Genomic DNA, 16530 nt, shown 5'->3' on the forward strand with positions numbered 1-16530 from the left:
AAGCTTCAAGCAGACGCTTAAATAGCTATCGTATCGCGCTTTTGTGCGGTGAAACTATTTCTGGTTGCAAAAATCAACATTCTAAATGGATGAATTTCGCTAGCGAAACTTATAGCATGGAACCGAAAGGCATGTGGGAGCACCACTGCAAAAGGATCAGTTTTGCAAAACGCTTTTCATCTGCAATAGTTTCGTTACGGTGTTTTGTTTTAAATTAATGCATGCCCCGAACGGTTGGAGATGAATTTCACAATGCTTCGACCGTCCCCGGTTCGGGGGAAAGTATCTGCGAGCGAAATTATCAAAGCCAGTGTCTACTGCTATGGCGTTGAGTGTCCTTTCATTTTGCTGCCTTTTTCCATACCATCCTGAAATGTCGTTTGAAGTTTTGAAGCAAAACTGTTGGAATGGAAAACTTCCACCGCATCTCCGTTTTTCAACCCTCAGAAGAAGCAAAAAAAACGATGACCACGAACACTGTCCAATGAGATAGCTATGAGCTATCTTGTGCCCTGACTTTAGGTGGCTGTTCTGAGGGGTTTTTTTTTCGCTTTTTATTTTTCCTCATTTCAACACAACGCTAGTTCTTCGTCAAACTTTTTGTCCTTCATCTTTTTCCCGAGTTTCTGAACCCAACATTCCTCCCCAAAAATGTGTGATGGGTGCTTTTGGGGCACACGCCATTACGTTTGCGCCATCGTACGGGCGTATAATGCTGATGGTGCGGGAACAGCTTCCCGTACAGGCAGTTGGAAAATTGCCAATCATATCTCATGACTAATAGGGTCGTCGCTCGTTACCGGGTAATGTATACCGAACCGTGTGTGTTTCGTGTGTTCCGGGTACTGATATCGAACCCCATTGCCCACTTTTTCGGAAACCATTCTACCAACCAAGTTTCGTAAAAAGGGGGGCCAAGTTTTACGGCGCTAACACACACATGCACCATACGAGTGTGAGTGTGCTTGTAAAATTAAAATTTTACAGAAGCAGAGTTCACTCAATAGTGATGGGTAAAATATACAAATTTTCGTAGTCGAAGTTATTAAAATTCGAAATCAATTCCGAAATATTATCAGAAGCTCAGGACCTCCTTAACCATGGACCTGGTGGGAAAGCCTCTATGACATTTGTTTAAAAAAAGACATCGACGATAAAGGAGCTTCCCTGGTCAACACCAATTGCAAATACCAATTGAAAACTATGAAAATACCAATTGAAAACTTTAGAAAAACCAAAAAAAACCTTTTTGAAAACTAGATAAAAACTATTGAAAACTCTACTATACTTTACTAAGTTGGAATGAAAATTGGAGTAAACAGCAGAATCGACTGTCGATCTCGAACTTAATTCCGGCTTCGACTCCGGAGGGTTTTGGAGTCCGGACGGGTTTTCTACTCCGGAATCAGCGTGGCTTCATAATTCCACTCCGGAGTTTCCATCACTACCACAATCACTGTCATCTCACTCTCTCACTCCCTTCCTCTCTCAAACGCTTCTCTGATTCAGCGTTTTGGTTCGCTTGTAATGATGATAAAATGTTTTCATTTCAAAACTGATTCCCTCCAGCACGAACCGTGCACCATCGAACCATCGGAAAAAGGTAATTGAAAGCACAACATCCAGATGGGAGGGAAAAAGCTTTTTGAGTTATTGAATTATGGATTTGGCGTTCCGCGCGCGCAATACGGGGGAGTGAAAATTTTAAAGTGGAAAAAGTAAAAAACACACGCCACAGCAGGTGAACTCTTACTCGTCATAAGAGCTGTTAAAAAATGTCTTGTTTAAAATCCATCAACCTAATGCATTGATGCCGTGTAACCTCCACAGCCAATTCAACCGCAAAAGGTAACTGGTTGTGTAGGAAAGAGCTTCAGTTTGCAATGAAGCATACCGTTTCATTCCCGGAATAGATTTTTCATTCTAACAGCCGTTTTGCTTTTTTGTGTGTGTGATTTTTTTTCCAATGAAAAATTATCAAACTGTACCACCTTAGTTCGGTAGAAGCCCAAGAGCTGCAGTACGGTGCAAGGGCCGGAAATTGGGAAAATTAAATTTCCCTCAATACTGTGCTCTAGCCGTGTTCCGGTGCTGCATAATAAACAGGAAACCGGTCGCATACGTACGTGTAAATCGTATGCAGCTTGTAGTTTCTCCATTTTCTATTTTTTTTTGTTAGTGTTAACCTATACGCCTTCGGTATATGTTGCCTTTCGGATGCTGGCAGTAAATTAAGTTCAGCAGCTAGCAAACTCTACTTTGAATTCAGTTTCTCCCTTTTCCAGTCCCCTTCCTTACGGGGAGCGATGCACACCGGTTGGAAATCATTTCCGATTCCAGTCCAGTAATTAAGTATTATCATCGTTCATATTTCATGAGCATCATAATCATTACTATACACCGCGTGTACTTCACCGTGATGCCTTTTACTGCATCGCTGTGTATCGTCCTGCTGTGTCTGTCCAATGAACTATTACCAAGAAGTTTCTCTTCCCTTGCAGCGCCACTAGAACGTGCCTGTGTTTGTGTAATATAGCATCGCATTACGCTGCGTACCATACTACTGTCCTTGTTTATTCTCATTTATGACCCCTTTCGGCTTAAATCCTGTGAGCACAAGGTCCACAGTTGCCAGCAGCCATGAGTAGTATGAACAAAGAAGAATAAAAAAAAATGGTTGTATCAGCCAAACAAACAAAACAACAACATGGAGTGCTGGCATGAAATTAAAAATTAAAACGTGCAGCCTCATCCATCTTTTCTCACCCAGCATGGGTGGACATTTCCCCCATTTCTACGTGATGTATGGTGATACACAAAAAGCCAAAGGCATCTCGTTTTCCTGCAGTTTCAGACCTCCATTGCATCCGGAACCGGAAATGGGTGGTAGCTATGGACTAATAAACGTGGAAGGACAGTTGGGAACGAATGAATATACAGGGTGAGCGTAAAATTGACAGCATACAGAGCCCATCTGTACAGAGGTGGAAAGGTGCCACCAATTCTAGGGCACATGCAACAAATCAGCAAACGTTTCCTGTAACGCATTTCAGCAACCGGGAGAGAAATAAATTAACACAAATACACGGACATGGATAGGGTGCAAAATTATCCGGGCAAAGCGTCAAACGCAAATGGAAGCAAATAGGTAAGCTTTTTTTTGGATAGTAGAAGTGGGAAAAAATAAATAATCAAAGGTGAAATGGCGGGAAACGTGTCGGTATGAGTGGAGTATTAACGGGTCATTACATCCTTTTTTATTTTCAGCTGAGGGTGTCGGTGCAGCTGATTGCAAATACAAAAAAAACAAATGTTGAAGTAATATAGTATATTGTATATGTGTGTATGTATGCAATGAATGAAGTACCATGGTCTTATTGTAACCGGGAAAGTCAAATGTATCATTTTAATCGTGAGCCACCAGGCGCCTCCATTGAAACGTGCTTGAGTATAATGCAACCTATTGTTTATTGCAAACAGCACATTAGGTACGCTTATAAAGTTGTGCTTGAAAGAGAAAAATAACGCTCTTCTGTAGTACCTTTAGAACTTGTGGCTTTTAAAAATATATGAAAATATAAAAAAATAATACAAAAAACTGCTTCATGGTATAGAATAATAGTTAATTTGTTCGTCACTTTTACTCTGCACCTCGGATTTGTTGAAATTTACTGTCTTTTTGCTATTCAAATATTTGAAGTTTTACTACTAATGAATTCATTGATTGCATCATTGATTTAATTTTTATTGAGCTACATTAAACAAAAACATAACTTCAAAAATACCAAAAGGATAGTAACACTTTCATCCAAAACTCATTCATTGGAGGACTTTATGCTCCTTACATCTTCTTATATTCGTAAGCTGCTTGCCGAAGCTTGCAGTAATCATGCACCATAAGCAAACAAAGTGGTGAAGTAATTTTAAAGCACTGCTTACGAAAATGTCGTCCAACTGCTGCTCTAGGGGCAGTCTGCTCAGCTCAGCAGGATTTTCATTTCAAAGCCTTCGACGGTACCGGTTACCGTCCGTTCGCAAAATGCCCGAAACGGCAAAATGTCCCCCGCTTGCGTATGTTTTGCAATCGAACGCAAGAGTAAACTAAACACGAAGAAATCCCTAGCAGCTCCAGATGTTGGTTTTCTTTCGCCGTACAAAAGACACCATTACAGAGGTAAAGAGGAGCAGGATAGAAATCCTGCTGTAAAGATGCTGCTGCTGTAAAGCATTTTAAAGCTTTTGCATTCCGCTCCAGGCACCGGCAAAAAAAGAGATATGGACCGTAAACAAGGCAATGCCATGGTATCGGTTTGCTTTTTCATGAAAACACCAAAGCAACACCCCAAGGTGACAATGTGATCATCTGTCGCCCGCATTTCTGCCTCCCTCTCTCTCTCTCTCGCACTCTCGTTTTCCCAATCCGATAAGTGGAAGGATGCTGAGCATTCAAGTGCCTGTAAAACACTCCAGTGCAACGACATCATTAGTTTTAATGCGGTTAAATGCAGCATATAAAGCAGCATACAATCCACTGCTCAAGGTTTTACACAACAAGGGGTAGATGGTGCATTCGGTGGCTGTATGGATTTACGTGACTACGTGGGACTACGATTCGAGTGGTACGAAAGGTACGCCAAGGAAGTTGAGCCATTAACTGCAGCCACTACAATATCATCAATCAAGCCAGCGGCCAAGGGTGTTTGTGTGGCATGGGTGAAGAAACAGAAAAAGAGCAAATGTTGTTGTTCTGTGGAAATCATTTGCAAAATAAAACCCGAAGAAGGTAAAATGAAGGCAAAATTAATATTAATGTGCTGCACAATAATCAGAGATTATTGATCTGTCATTGCATCAATTAGAAGGGATTAAATCTATTTCTTATTGCATGTTTCAGAACATTCCACCTTGTCCGTTGGAAGATTATGGTGCACTAGCAATGTCCATAAATGTATAAAATTAATCTGAAACCAATTATCGACAATTTTTATTGCATCAATAAATCGAATGGACCAACTTCGAACACGTTCAATGGATGTTTTGTCCGTACTAACACAAAGATCTTCTTCCATTTTTCAAAACATTCGAACATAAAACTTTCATTGATCCAAAATAAAGGTCCTCCCCGTCCAACAATTCACGGGCAGTCACTAAATGCGCTTAAGCACGATAGCAATCAAATCGAATCCTATTACACCCTCCTCGGTGTTTATTATGAAATGGAAGAACGTCACGGATGAGGATGAGCTTCTTTGGCAATTAATTCGCCTCCAATCCCGTACGATCTGGCGTAGGGGTGGCGAAAGCGTGCCTGAAGACGATTTGCACCCGCGCAAAGTCGTTCGATGTTCATCACTCCGTATGGGTGATGCTTCAAAGCATTAACCCCTTGTCGAGCGGGGGCAGGATAATATGGCGAATGTAGCTTCGGGTAAATGGGAATGGTTATTGAAACCACCAGCCAGAAGCTAAAGGCACGACTGTGTACGACTGTACGGATGTTGAATGTTTTGCTTTGAGCTCTGATAACCACAAAACACTTCTCGTGATCGTGAGTGGTACCGGTGGGAGGTGCTGCTGTTGACTGCATGCAAGAAGACGGACCACACGGCCAGATTATTGTAGTGTAAGCACAACGATTACAGTAAGAGTATGTATGTGTGTGTGGTTTAAAGACTTACTCAAATTAATGCACTTTGGCTTAGCAAAAGCAGTCATTAATGATTGTTGAGAATTGATTATTCCGAATTGGATGTGAGATTGTGAGAGATTGTGGTGAAATTGTGAAAATTTCTGGTGAAAATTAATGATTAGTTACAGGAATATAAGAAAAGGAAAATCATTCATGAAATATTTCAAAGATGAACTGAAAGGAAATTGCAGGAAATAATCTAATCGTAGGATTTGACACAAGAACTAAATAGAACTTTACTTGGCATAGGAATGATCGAATAACCTTTCTCGTCTGGGTGGAAAAGTTCAGCCAGCACATCGTGAAATTTTCTCATAACTCCCCCTGCTGTATCTGATCTGGAAAGTTTTATTCCAAAAAAAATAATCACCATCTTGTCTATCGTGTTTGAATATTGTATGTAACTGTGCCTTGTACCGAGCGAAGAAACATCGATCCTCACGTTACGATCTTACTCTGAATGAATGATTATGTTACACGGCAATTAGTAAGACCATTTTTAGCACTTTGTCACCTGCGCTTCACGATGGGACATTAGTGCAGCGAGCAGCTGCTCCGTTCGCTTCACCATAATCGATAATTTATCATCTCTGTCTTCAATGGTTGAAGCGCGTTGCTACCGATGGTGGACCGTACGCTCCGATGATATTGAGTGTTTGCCAACATGTTTGTTGGATGTTTATGGTGTTTTCGTTTTTTTCACCTCTACCAATAGAATTTTCTCCTGTTACATTATATCCACTTCCGATCCTTTTCCGCTTGATGAGTGTTTGAGCTTTTTGCTAAGTTTGCAGCTGAAAGGCTATTAATAATAATGAAGCAAGTCTTAAGCTTTGCCGCTCGTAAATAGCGCAGGAGAGTTTGCGAAGCAAAACAATGCAAATCTAAAGCAAAAACAAAAGAAAAACATGAAAACTCTGACTATAAGGGTTGTACTGCTAAGTTTACCCACTTTCTTTCTTTCTTTCCCTCTCTCACATTATCTGGCTCTGCATAAGAAGGGTAAAGTACGCTTCTGTTAAGAAATGTATTTGTTTTACAGTCTTCCCGTTGGTCCGGCTGAAGTGCCATCGCGAAAAGCATTTGGACGCACTCGAAATAAGCTGCTTACAGATGGTGAATCGAGCACTCATTTCGCATTATCAGTTTGCTGAGAAAATCAAGCAAAAGACGTTGCTTCATCATTGAAATACTACGAGCAGGAGTTAAAATACCCGCACGCTCTTATCCGGGAAATCCTTCCGGTGCGCCGCCAGTTCGTGGAAAGAAACTTGGAATAAATTTTACATTTTCTGATCGTACTTATTTAGTCCTCTCGAACATACTGTGGGAATGTACAGGCGTAGGTAGTAGCAATGGAATAAATATTAAGATAGAAAGAGTTAAATTTAATGACGAACCAAACCGGAGGAAGGGGAGGCCAAAGTTTAAGTTTCCAATTGAAAAACTGGCCCCACAAAACAATGGCGCTTAACTTTATTATCATATTTTGTTAGCAAAACAATCAACCACAGCGACACGACCACTTTGCTAATTTTCAACCCCATTCCTGTCCTCTAAGTCTAAACGCTCTTACCTGTGCACGATGTACAACAACTTCGCAAGACGGTGAAAAGTCACAAAAAGTATTGCTCTCCACCACCCCCTCTCCCCACTACGATTTTCTCCACTTTTCGTATCGGATAGTAGCTTCCGTCACTGGGAACCGGATACTTTTATATCCAAATAACATCCGCTCGGAACTGTGATGGAGACGCCTGGTGCCGTGTAGAATTTCGCGTACGAAATGGTACCGCTAATTAATTGTCGCCCGTGTTCGTGGCCGATCGGTCAGATCAACGACCAATATGGCCCACCTTAACAGGGAAGGTTGAAATATTTATTTATGAAACAAAACCGGAATGGGTTGTGGGTGAACCTATCAGGGTTCTGGGTTTGAAGCTTTTAGAGAAAAAAACAAAATCGAACATTCTACATTTTCTTCTCCAAATCAAGTTCAAAAGACGCTAATGGAATATGTTAAAACTTTAAAAATTTAACTAAAACTTGTTAAACGAACGTTTGTGGAAAAGTTTTTCGTTCTCTCTCTCTCGCGGAATGAATAGTTACTGAAGTTACTTGAAGCTGCTGAAAGGCACTAATAGCGAAAGACTCGTGATCGGCCGACCAGCTTTTTTTTGTTGGCATACATTTGCATAAGTTTGCGAACAAGGAGCGTAATTTTATGCAACCTTCTTGCTACGTGGCGTTTATTTTACAGTTCATTCGAAGTGTGTGGTGGGTGAGAAATTCGTGACCAATCAACCAGAGCAAAGTAAACGTAAACGACTTTCCGTTTCACGGTTATAAACGATCGATCTTCCCGGTGTGAATGGTGTCTACGAATGTATGTTGTGTCTGTGAGGGTGTGTGTGTGTGGGGTTTCACAGTAAAATGCTAATTTCTATCCCCGTACCAGTACCATCGTTCCATTTCGTTGCAATCATCACAGAGCGATAGTTTTGAAACGTGCTTTATTGCTTGCTCGATATTACGGCTATCCTGTTGCTTGTGTCGATCTTGTTTGCTTCTTCTCTTGTTGCACGATTTGCCCACTCATACCGGCAAAGGTTGCCGATTGTTTGGCAGTAATCAATCAAGCGTAGCAGATCCAAATCTCATCATCATCGAACCATCCTTCGCGTCTGCTGCAACACATCACATGAGGCCGTTCGGGCATCTTTGCCCATCAGCTGCAAAAACCGTCTGGACACACCCACTCACGGTGACGAATATTTATTCAATGTCATGCTCGTAATGACTTCGGGTATAAATTGTTTGCACAATTCGATCCGGGGTGACTGTGGTGAAAGTTTGCAATCTCTCGTTTCGTGACTTCAATTTGTTACAACTGGTCCCCCCAGGGGGGAGGACTCTACTTCCATCCATCATCGTGGCAAAAGGACAGTGAGACGAAGCGATTGACAAAATAATCATCGTGTTGTAGAGGAATAATTTAAGACGGTACCATGCTTTCAATAAATTTGTTTCGATCGTGCGCAATCGTGTGTGGTGGAAATAATTGTGCTGATATCAATAAATTATCTTTCAGCATTAGAAGTGATTTATTATAATCAGTTTCACTGTAGTAAAACCAGTAAATAGTTAATAACAATATCCTGTTTTTCCTCTCTTCCAGGTCTACCACACGCTATGCCGACCTAGAGAAACCCAAGAAGAAAAAGACACTCAGTTCGACGAGTTTAGTTTCGATACCCAACACGATAAAGTTAAGCATGTTAAATAGCGGTTTGCTGTCACTAGGTAAGTGATACTGGGATTTATGAAATCTTTTCCCCATATACGACACATTCTCCTAACGTTTTCCAATCCAAGTTGATGCTTCATTACCAAACAAAAAAATGTCGCATCTTTATACAAAAAATTCCATAACGATGAATGCAATAAACGACCGTTTCCACCCATCCACTAAGATTCGCGATGAAAATGAAATAGACTAACTATCTCATTTAGTCGGAGCAGCAAATGAAGAAAGGGGTTAATAAAAAAAGCTTCCCAGTTGCTGCACTTCAAAAGTAATCTCAATCCAATTAATAATGGTCGCCTCACTTTACGAGCGCAACTCGACGCAGTTGCATGATTCTTTATGCAAGTTCCTGCAAGATCCAGCACATCGAGAACCAACGAAAGAAAAAAAGGCACATAATCGCCACCTTTAACGTCGTACATTAACGATGCCATTCTTCAAGCACACAAATGCAGTGGAAGACAAGTGGAAGGAACCCAAGAGGGAAATGTGTTGGGAATGGGAAAAGTTACGCAGCTGTGCCATTGAATGGGCGAGGTTGCGTTAGTAATCTAATTTCACTTCACTCCTCTTATAACTCTGGTTTATGTTTTGTTTCTTTCATTATTTGTAGATAAAGTAAAACTATCCGCACGAGGTAAGTGTTTTGTCCGTCTACCGAACCTCAAAGTGTGATTGAGGAAGGAAATCATTAACAATACATCATCCAAACACTCCACTGTTTCTTCTTTGGTTTGTTGTCGCTATTTTTTTGCAGATGAAAAAAACCCACTATCGCAGACGATGCCCGACAAACCGACCGAACTGCGACATTTTGCGAAGCTGTGCGAACAGCGGCGCAAGTTTCCGATACTGTACAAGCTCGAATTCCAGACGGCTGTGAAGGTTGAAACCAACTCGTGCAAGCACGCCCTGCGCAAAGCCAATGCACTCAAGAACCAGAACCCCAAATGCATTCCATACGATTACAATAGGGTTGTTTTAGACAAGTACGACAACACACCGGACTCGGACTACATCAATGCGTCGTACGTGGATGTAAGCGCACGCAACCGGCCATCTTTTGTGGTTAACTGGTTTCGCCTGTTTTCTTCCTTTTTTGTATCTTGTAACCTTTTCTTAATGTTGGGATTTTCTCCTTTTGTTTTTCCAACGCTTTTTCTCTTTCACCAGAGTTTACTTAAGCCAAACGCGTATATCGTAACGCAGGGACCAACGGAGGATACGGTGCTAGATTTTTGGAGGATGGTTTGGCAAGAGAACTGTAGCGCTATTGTGATGCTAACGAAGACGTTCGACTTTACTAAGGTAAGTTCGAGTTGTGGCCCTCTAAAGGTCTCAAACGGTAGGATAAAATGGAATATCTAGGTGTACTTCTTAGACACGTTTTCTGTTGTTGAAGCTGTGGCTTCGCCATCTTTTCCAAATACTGCTGCATGGCAAAGACCTTATCAATGCTCGATTTTCTGGTTCAGAATCCTCTCTGATAGTTTCCAACTCTCTTTTCTATGAATATGACAAAACGGTCTTGTAGGGTAGTCAATATAAAAGCAAATAATAATATTTTTATGAAGCTAGAATCTAGTTCAAACATATCTGCTCAGTTCGCTTACAGGAAGATACGATTCTGCACCTGACCGTAACATACACAAAAAGGATGTAAACTTTTTCTCCATATATAAGCGCCATCGTATACCATCGAGCTACTCGCAAATGTTCGTCCACAATCCATGACACCGTATCGTCTTCGCAGAACGAGGACACTCAATTCTGTGGCCGTGATTTTCCTCCAACGAAAAAGAAATGCAAATCTTAAACTCCCATCCGTTCACCATTCCAACTTGACCAACCTGCCCAGGCACATAACACACCCTCTTCAAACATTTTTATTGTCTCACCGTTTGTACAATTGCTTCAAGAAAAAAAACCTAATTCGATAAATTTACTCCACCAAACCTGGCAAAACGATCCTCCCTCAAACAAATGGTGCCCGCTGCGCCAACTTTTTAAATTGCAATCCATCGTCAATCATTTCGTGGGATTTAGTAGAACGCTTTTGGTACAGTTGCGGTGATATTCCCTCTTTTTTTTATTGTTGCGCACTTCATTGTTCGGAGTATTGGAATGATGGTGCTTTGCCATGTTTCGTGCACCACCGGTTCTAACATCCATCGGCCCAATGCTTTTTACCGCGAATTTTCCTACCGAACAATTTGGGTGTGTTTCGTTTTTCTTTTTTGTGTTTCGTTTTCTTTTCGTTTTTTTTAGCGGGGGAACGTGCTTTTACAAAGTTGATGGAATCACACCAAAGGAAAACGAAAGATAAAAAAAGTGAAGCAAATTCATTCAACCACTGAAAATATTTTTCCTACCACCCCTTATAAACCGATTTTCCAAATGTGTATTTTATGTGCGCAAATCGTTCACAGGTTGGGAACTTTTTTCCCTCTTACTCCTCCTTCCCTTCCTCTATCCTTCTCTTGCGATCGATTTCAAAGACATCATCGCCCTGATGGTGAAGCATAAATTCCAACGAAATAAAAAAAGAAAACAACCACAAACCAACCACTTCCTTATGGTGCTTCACATACCATTTCCGCACGCTTTTACCATCGGTGGCTATTACTTTTTGTTGTCCCCAGACATTCCTTTTCCATTACCGTGTCATCCGGGCGGATCAAACGGTACGTTTCTCTTTCCGCACAAAAGCTTTGTTTTTTCACTGGTTTGCTGATCATTTATGGTGTAAAAATGTGAATTCGGTGGATATTCACACCTGCGGTAGAAAGGGCGCGATCTCGTTAAAGGTAAAACTCGTCCTGCCGCACATAAAAACAGCGACCGAAATGTAAGCTCAAAACTGCTCACATCAGCCATCAGGTAGCATATTGATGATTGAGCTGATTTAGCGAAAATGCGTACCAATGCACCATTTAAAAAACCCTTTTTTTTTGGATTGTAGTAAGAAAAAAAGAAAAATCAAACACATAACGAGTTTGTTCTATTTCATGCTGAAAAATCATTAAAAGATCATGCATCGATTGATCGATAATAAGAAGCAAACGTTATGCATGATGGAGGTAAGGCAATGAAGGAAGTAAATAATCAAATATTAAATCAAGAATGGAGCTAAGAAAATAATGAACCATTCTTAATTTACCCTAGCTTTACAGCGAAAATGCTTCACTTCACTTAAATCGACACATCAGCGTAACTTTAATGAACTTTTCACTCAAATCACTTTCCCGACCATTAATTCCAGCTGTCTTCTTTCGCGTTCGTGCGACGGTTCCGACACTAATGCGATTGTTGTGTAAATTAATGTATTCATCTTCTATTTGTACATCGGAGTCGAAATCGTTTTTCCATCGATCCAGCACTTTCTGCTCCGTTAGCGTTTAACTCGCGTAAGAGCTCCGCCGACCACCCTTACAAAACACTCACACAACTCACCCACAAGCACCCAAAATGGTAATGATTGGCCGCTAACAAGTGCCCACTTTTATTTACTGATAAAAACCACCATTTTCCCACTGTGCTTCTAAAGCTCTCTTTCTCTCTCTCACCCTGGGGTAGGAGGGATGAAGGTTCGTTTAAACGCGGTTTGTCTCGTAACGGTGCACAAATACAATTTTACCGGACAAAACTTTCCATTCCAATTTCCATTAAAGGCACCATAATTCAGCTGCAACTGTGTGGTCTGGTGTGAGCAGTTTTATCGCGGTACTGCCGGCAACGATCGGATGGCAGCTGCTCCTACCGTTGTCTTTTTTTATTGTTGGATTTCCATTTTGTTTTCCTGTCTCTCTTTTGATATTTTCATGTGTACGTAACATATTTAACTATTTTTTAGAAAACTGTTATTCCATTTTCAATCATTTTACATTCTTTTCCCCTTTGTTTTCATTCTTACTGTCACTCTGTGTAAGGGTGTTTATTTTAAGCTTTAAACACGGGTTTTCCTATTTCCTGTTTCACCTTCGTGACTAGGCACTATTCGCTTGGCAAAGCCGTACGCGAGTTTGATTACTTGCATTACAAGTTTTTACCCATCCCGATCGTTCTTTTGCTGCACTTTTGTTTTCTTTAGACAAACTCCATTAAACCACCTTACACGACCATCCTCATTTTGCTCAAGTTTATCGTATTTTTTTAGCACTTTGGTCACAAGTTCGCTTCGCTAACGAGCTTCATCAGGATCGCCCATAATCATCGTTATAATCAATGTTCAAACTTTTTCATTCTCTTTCCTTTCCCTCAACTACAAACACACAATATAATGTGTTTTCTGTTTGATTTTTCTATACGGAAACACTTCATAATATCCTAAATATGCGAACGCAGAAAGTGGACGAAATAGAAGGTTTTTGGCGTGAAAAAGATCTGTTAAAAGCACACCGTAAAAGCGTCGAACCGAATGCGGAAGAATGTAAAGACATCCTTTGTTAGGGATCATTCTACTATTACGTAACGCTGGTCGTAAGGGGGTTTTTATCAGCGTTACGGTTTATAACACCCAACTAATAGGGGTACTAAAGGTAAAGAAAAACACAGGGAGAAACAGTTTTATAACAGTCATTTTGTAATAAAATTTTACTGAAAATGTTGATTGTCAAGACATCAAGATCACAACTTATTCGAAGAGAATTGATGCAAGTAACTATCGAGAATCGATATTTACTAAAGAAAATATACAATTTTTGTGTTACGTAATACTTGAATGAACCTTTAGATGATAAATAGCTCGTTTTTATTATAATGGGTCGCGACCCTAAACACCAAAGCAGATGTGTGTGTGTGTGTGTTTTTTTTTTTTGGCCAAACAATAAATAAATGTTACACGATGCGTGCCACACATTAAAACACAATTTATTAACGAAATGATTGGTTTCTTATCTTTCCCATTCCTTGTTTTTAGGTGATGTGTGTACAGTACTGGCCACCGAACAAGGAGAAGGAAGAAATCTACGGCGACATGCACATCACGATACAGTCCGAGGAGGAGCTAGCCAATTTTCACATAAGAACGTTTAGGCTGTTTAAACTCAATAAAGATAACGTAAGTAGGTGGACGCCTTGTTACCTCCGTACGCTTTGATCTTAATTAGTGTAAAATGGTCTGAAGCGACACACCACCCTTGTGCTGTGCTGTGGCAAAATATTACAGTCTGGTTGATATATAAAATGGGCGTGGGTTTTTTTTGCCCCATTCGCAGTTTCAAAAGACAAACAACATGAGCGCCGGTTTTGCGGTCTTGACATATTTAAGCTGCACATGTACCGCGGTCCATTCGTCGACTTTTGCCAACACTTCTGGATTGGGGTTTTATTTTTCTCTTTAGCGAACGTTAAAGCTTCCCTGCTGCTGCTACCAGCCACTCTAATGGATAACCTGGTTCCGGTACGAACTTCTGGTACACGTGTTCCAAATCGGCCTCTTTGCAATACTCCCATCCGAACAGCCCGGCATAGTGCAGCATTTTATTTTACACGTTTCGCTCATTAACCGTGAGATGAATGGGACAATTACACTAAGCAATGTTTACTTTCCACTTCTATCCCTCCATTTGGGGGGGTTCGTCGTCTGTCGAAAAACCTTGTCCCCCAACTCCCGCTCGTTTAGCCCCTTTGGGGCTCTGTACGGGTGGTCTTGTTTGTTTTTTCTCTTCTTCTCGCGATGACACAGCCATACCGAGGAAAATGTGCATTTTCTAGCAGTTTACTCAAACCCGCGTCGGTCATGTACATGTGTTTTGTTCTATGTGCCGAGACTAGTACATCACCACTAGCATGTTTCTTCCGCCCGAAGCTGTTTTTCCTTCTCTTTTTTTTACTCAACTCATTTTCTTTCTTTCCATCGGGTTTTTTTTACGTTCTTCCGTTTCGGACTTACAGGTAGTGGCCGAGGAGCGATTTTTACTACAGTTTCACTACACCGAATGGCATTCACATACCTGCCCTTTTTCCAATGCAATTCTCGAGTTCCGCCGGCGGGTACGCGCCGTCGTGGGGACAATCATCAAAGCGAACAGCAGGATCGGTCCGGATGCTGGTTCACTGCAAGTAAGTAGAGCGAACCCCCTTTAGCAGAACACCGTTTCGTCGAGTTTGTTTGAAAAGTTTCTCGAATGGTGTAAAATATGTCGAGCTATTTAAACCATCTTTGTGATTGTTTGTGTACTTCAGTTGAAACAATTAATAAAGGAAAAATGTCACAAATGAACTTCATTACATCGCACGATAAACTATTCAACCAACGTTAAAGAGAAAATTTATTGACGAGCTTGTTCTCACTTTTTTATTTTCTTTCTTGTTGTGTTTGCTTCTACACCATTTCGACCTGTTCCTTCGCATCCTGCCCGTGACGGAACACAGTGATGGTGGTGGTCGATCGGGCGTGTACCTTGCGATCGATGCCAACATGGAGCTGGCCGAAGAGGAAGACTCGTTTCACGTGTTCGGCTACCTGAAGAAGCTACGCCAGTCGAGGAAAGGCCTTATAGAAAACGTGGTAAGTATCGGATGACAGTGTTCTATCGTCAGCGCGTCTTTTATGTATGTATCATCACCACAAATCACCCCAGGGTTCGTCTGCAACACTGCTGTGAGCTTTTCCTTTAGCTTTTATACATAAATAACTAAAAAACATGGTTGTTCGTTTTATTTTTTAAATATAAAGAAAAGCGAACAGAAAAAGCTTTTTTAAAAGCTTTTATTTCCGAAAAATGAATCCGTAGTTTCAAAAATCAAATTTGACTAAAAAAAATCGGAGTTGAATTTGAGGTCGACTCCGATGTTAAACCTCCTTGTTGATTCCAGTGATTAGATGGATTAGAAGCTTGCCATGTCTTTTAGATTAAAATGTTGTTCCCCTTCAAAAGATCTCACAAGCTTCACTTTGAGCATGTTGTCTAGAGAGATGAAACCTTGCCAAAATAGTAATGCCACTGCATATGCCAATGAAAGTGCATACTTTTTGCAAAGGTTTTCTGTGTTGCATCACACAGTCAAAAACAAATCAATTTTAATTTTTGCTTTCCATTTGACATTTCAATATTGACCCACCTCGGCGGCACTGCTTCGTTGGATGCCGTGACATTTTCAGCTGCTGTTTAAATATTTCATTTATCACTTTTCCGCTTGATCGCGTCCGCACTCTTGGGCATTGGAACAATTCAATTACTGCAACAACTGCAGTCGCACTCTACTTTTTTTTCCACTTTCGCTTCCACGCTATTACTGAAATTTATTCCATTCAGCTTTATTCAGCTTTCGGATCGTGCCGAAGGTTGATGGACCTGCTGATGGTATTTTGCTTCCGCTCCGTTAGATCGGCTGCCATGGTATACACATTTTCCGAATTGATTGAAACGCGCCCGTTCGATGGATGATCAATGGGATGGGAAATGGTTGAAAATGTAATACCGTCTGTACGGTTGGCAAATTGATGGCGTAGGCAAATTAATGTGACTTTTATTCATTTTTATTACATTCCTATGTCGAGCTGAAGCAGTTTACTGATTGATAATAATGC

The 16530-nt window shown here is 40.9% G+C and overlaps 1 protein-coding gene across 1 annotated transcript in view; it reads left to right on the forward strand.

Annotated features, from left to right (window-relative positions):
• The window catches only part of LOC125765658 (receptor-type tyrosine-protein phosphatase mu), a 92933-nt gene that overhangs the window by 73521 nt on the left and 2882 nt on the right, over positions 1–16530 (forward strand). Inside the window, 8 exon segments of the mRNA XM_049431023.1 lie at positions 8868–8992; positions 9610–9633; positions 9754–10034; positions 10170–10304; positions 13915–14055; positions 14892–15041; positions 15043–15059; positions 15372–15507. Coding sequence (XP_049286980.1) covers positions 8868–8992; positions 9610–9633; positions 9754–10034; positions 10170–10304; positions 13915–14055; positions 14892–15041; positions 15043–15059; positions 15372–15507 — 1009 coding nt within the window.

The sequence above is a fragment of the Anopheles funestus genome, chromosome 2RL (assembly GCF_943734845.2).
Source record: "Anopheles funestus chromosome 2RL, idAnoFuneDA-416_04, whole genome shotgun sequence".
Lineage (NCBI taxonomy): Eukaryota > Metazoa > Arthropoda > Insecta > Diptera > Culicidae > Anopheles > Anopheles funestus.